Genomic DNA, 1,878 nt, shown 5'->3' with positions numbered 1-1,878 from the left:
AGGGTGCATGAGCCGCTCAGCGGGTGGTGGGCCTAGACAGTACAACCGCAGCGCCGCTCTGCAAGCGCGAGATTACGCCCGAGTCACGTATACACGACACGTGGACACGCAGGCCTGCAATGCTCGGGGTGGGCTCGCCTGCCCCTGCTAACAGCCTGTTCCAATCAACATGCGTACTTCACATCGCGCTTCCTTTTCCGAATCTGCACCCCAACGATTGTTTGTTTTGTTGTCGTTTGTTTGTTTTTTTAATCATTATTACATCCGTACTTGATGTCCTCTCCCCCCCCCCCCCATATCCCCGGTTGCTATTGGAGAGTTCGAGATTTATACATACCACAGGCGAGCGCTAAATTGAATGTCTGGCGGCAAACGCGGCACTGCGGAGCTATACGGGTCATAAGGGGGAGGGGAGCGGGGTGGGAACACAACCAACAAACATATCGCAGTAACCGCAATGGATGACGCGGCGCCGGGGGCCGTAAGGGGATCGTTAGCATCGCGGACTGAAATGGACGACCAGGTGATGGAGATCAGCGTGGTGTTTGTCGCAGGGGCGAGTTTCACTAACTTCAGTCCATTGTGTGGCAGTGAAGTCAGCGTGGGACTTTCACAGATTCAAACAGTTTGACCTCGAAAAATGGTTGTTTTACGGGTGTATTCGAGTAGCACAGCCTCTCACAACGTACTCTACGAGACATTCGAGTGAGGAGGATACCCGCACTTGAACTCCTGCATAGAAACAACATAAGGGACTAGAAATAGTGTCCCAGATAAAAACGCAGTGCAATCCGTACTCACGTTTTCCTCGACAGTCTTCTTGATTTTGGCGCCAGCCTCGCTCACTTTCGCACCCGCCTTGCTCACGGCCGAGTACAGAAAGCCTCCGAAGGACTTGGCCGCCTGCGTCGCCTTGGTAGACACTGGGAACACGTTGGACACGGGTTGTTATTATTGCGGTTGACACAGAACAGACGTATCGGCCATAAAGGTCCACGGCTCGACACCCACCTCCGGCGACGGCTCCGTCCTTCTCCAGATCCTCCGCCTCGTTGTCCGAGACCTCGGCGTTGCTGTCGGCGCCGCCCGTCGCGCTGTCGACAAGACGGGCACGTTCAACCTTGCGTTCCGTATCGTTTTGATCGCAAAGTGCAACACTATCGACTCTCGTACGTCGTGTGCCCTTCAGGCCTTGCACCCTCTGAGGTTATACTGCACTGAATGCAGACGTACGGTCGGGTTTGCTACCGTTGCTACCGTCGCGGCCTGCGCAACGTGGCCACCCGGCAGCAGCACAGCTGTACGCGGTCCAGCATGACTGCAAAACGTGTTCGGCGCCGATCGACCACACCCACCTGGAGTTGTCGTCGTCCTTCTCGGGTTCACCCGGCGAGCCCTTGACGGACTTCTCTGAGGCGGGCGACTCGACGGTGGTGGCCGCCGCGCCGTCAGCGGCCTGGTCGTCGCCGCCCTTCCGCAGCCCAGGGATGGACGGCATGGCGGGCATGGAGGGCATGGCGGGCATGGCGGGCATGGCGGGCATGGCCGGCATGGAGGGAATGGCGGCCGAGCCCAGCCACCCGGACATCTGGCTCTTCACGTTGGAGAGCATCTCTAGCCGGCCGCCAGGCTTGGTGGGACTGCAACAGGGCGGGGTTGGGGGCCGTTGAGAAGCACAACGAGCTTGGCCCGGCGCAAGTTATGTGCACGCGGGGAAGAGGGAGACAACTGCGTAGAATTTAGCATTGGCAGTCATTCGCCTTGATAAGTCTGACGCGACTGGCGCGAGCAAGATAACGACAGGACGTTACAAAGCGCAAGCCCTCGGGAATGGGGGGAAGTGAGGGGGGAAGTGAGGGGGAGAGTAAGAGGGAGAGT

The 1,878-nt window shown here is 58.3% G+C and overlaps 1 protein-coding gene across 3 annotated transcripts in view; it reads right to left on the bottom strand.

Moving 5' to 3' along the window:
* LOC113210714 (synapse-associated protein of 47 kDa) overlaps positions 1 to 1,878 on the bottom strand; it is a 46,943-nt gene that overhangs the window by 34,385 nt on the left and 10,680 nt on the right. For all 3 annotated transcript variants that reach the window (XM_026428824.2, XM_026428822.2, XM_026428823.2), the window contains exons 2-4: positions 1,356 to 1,640; positions 1,012 to 1,094; positions 802 to 923 (exon numbers count right to left, since the gene is read on the bottom strand). In XM_026428824.2, coding sequence (XP_026284609.2) covers positions 802 to 923; positions 1,012 to 1,094; positions 1,356 to 1,640 — 490 coding nt within the window. The remainder of the gene's footprint in view (positions 1 to 801; positions 924 to 1,011; positions 1,095 to 1,355; positions 1,641 to 1,878) is intronic.

This window comes from Frankliniella occidentalis, unplaced genomic scaffold, assembly GCF_000697945.3.
Source record: "Frankliniella occidentalis isolate FOCC.00 unplaced genomic scaffold, Focc_3.1 Scaffold10, whole genome shotgun sequence".
Classification (NCBI taxonomy): Eukaryota; Metazoa; Arthropoda; class Insecta; order Thysanoptera; family Thripidae; genus Frankliniella; species Frankliniella occidentalis.
Note: the sequence above shows the minus strand (reverse complement) of the source record. Positions and strands in the feature narration are given on the sequence as shown.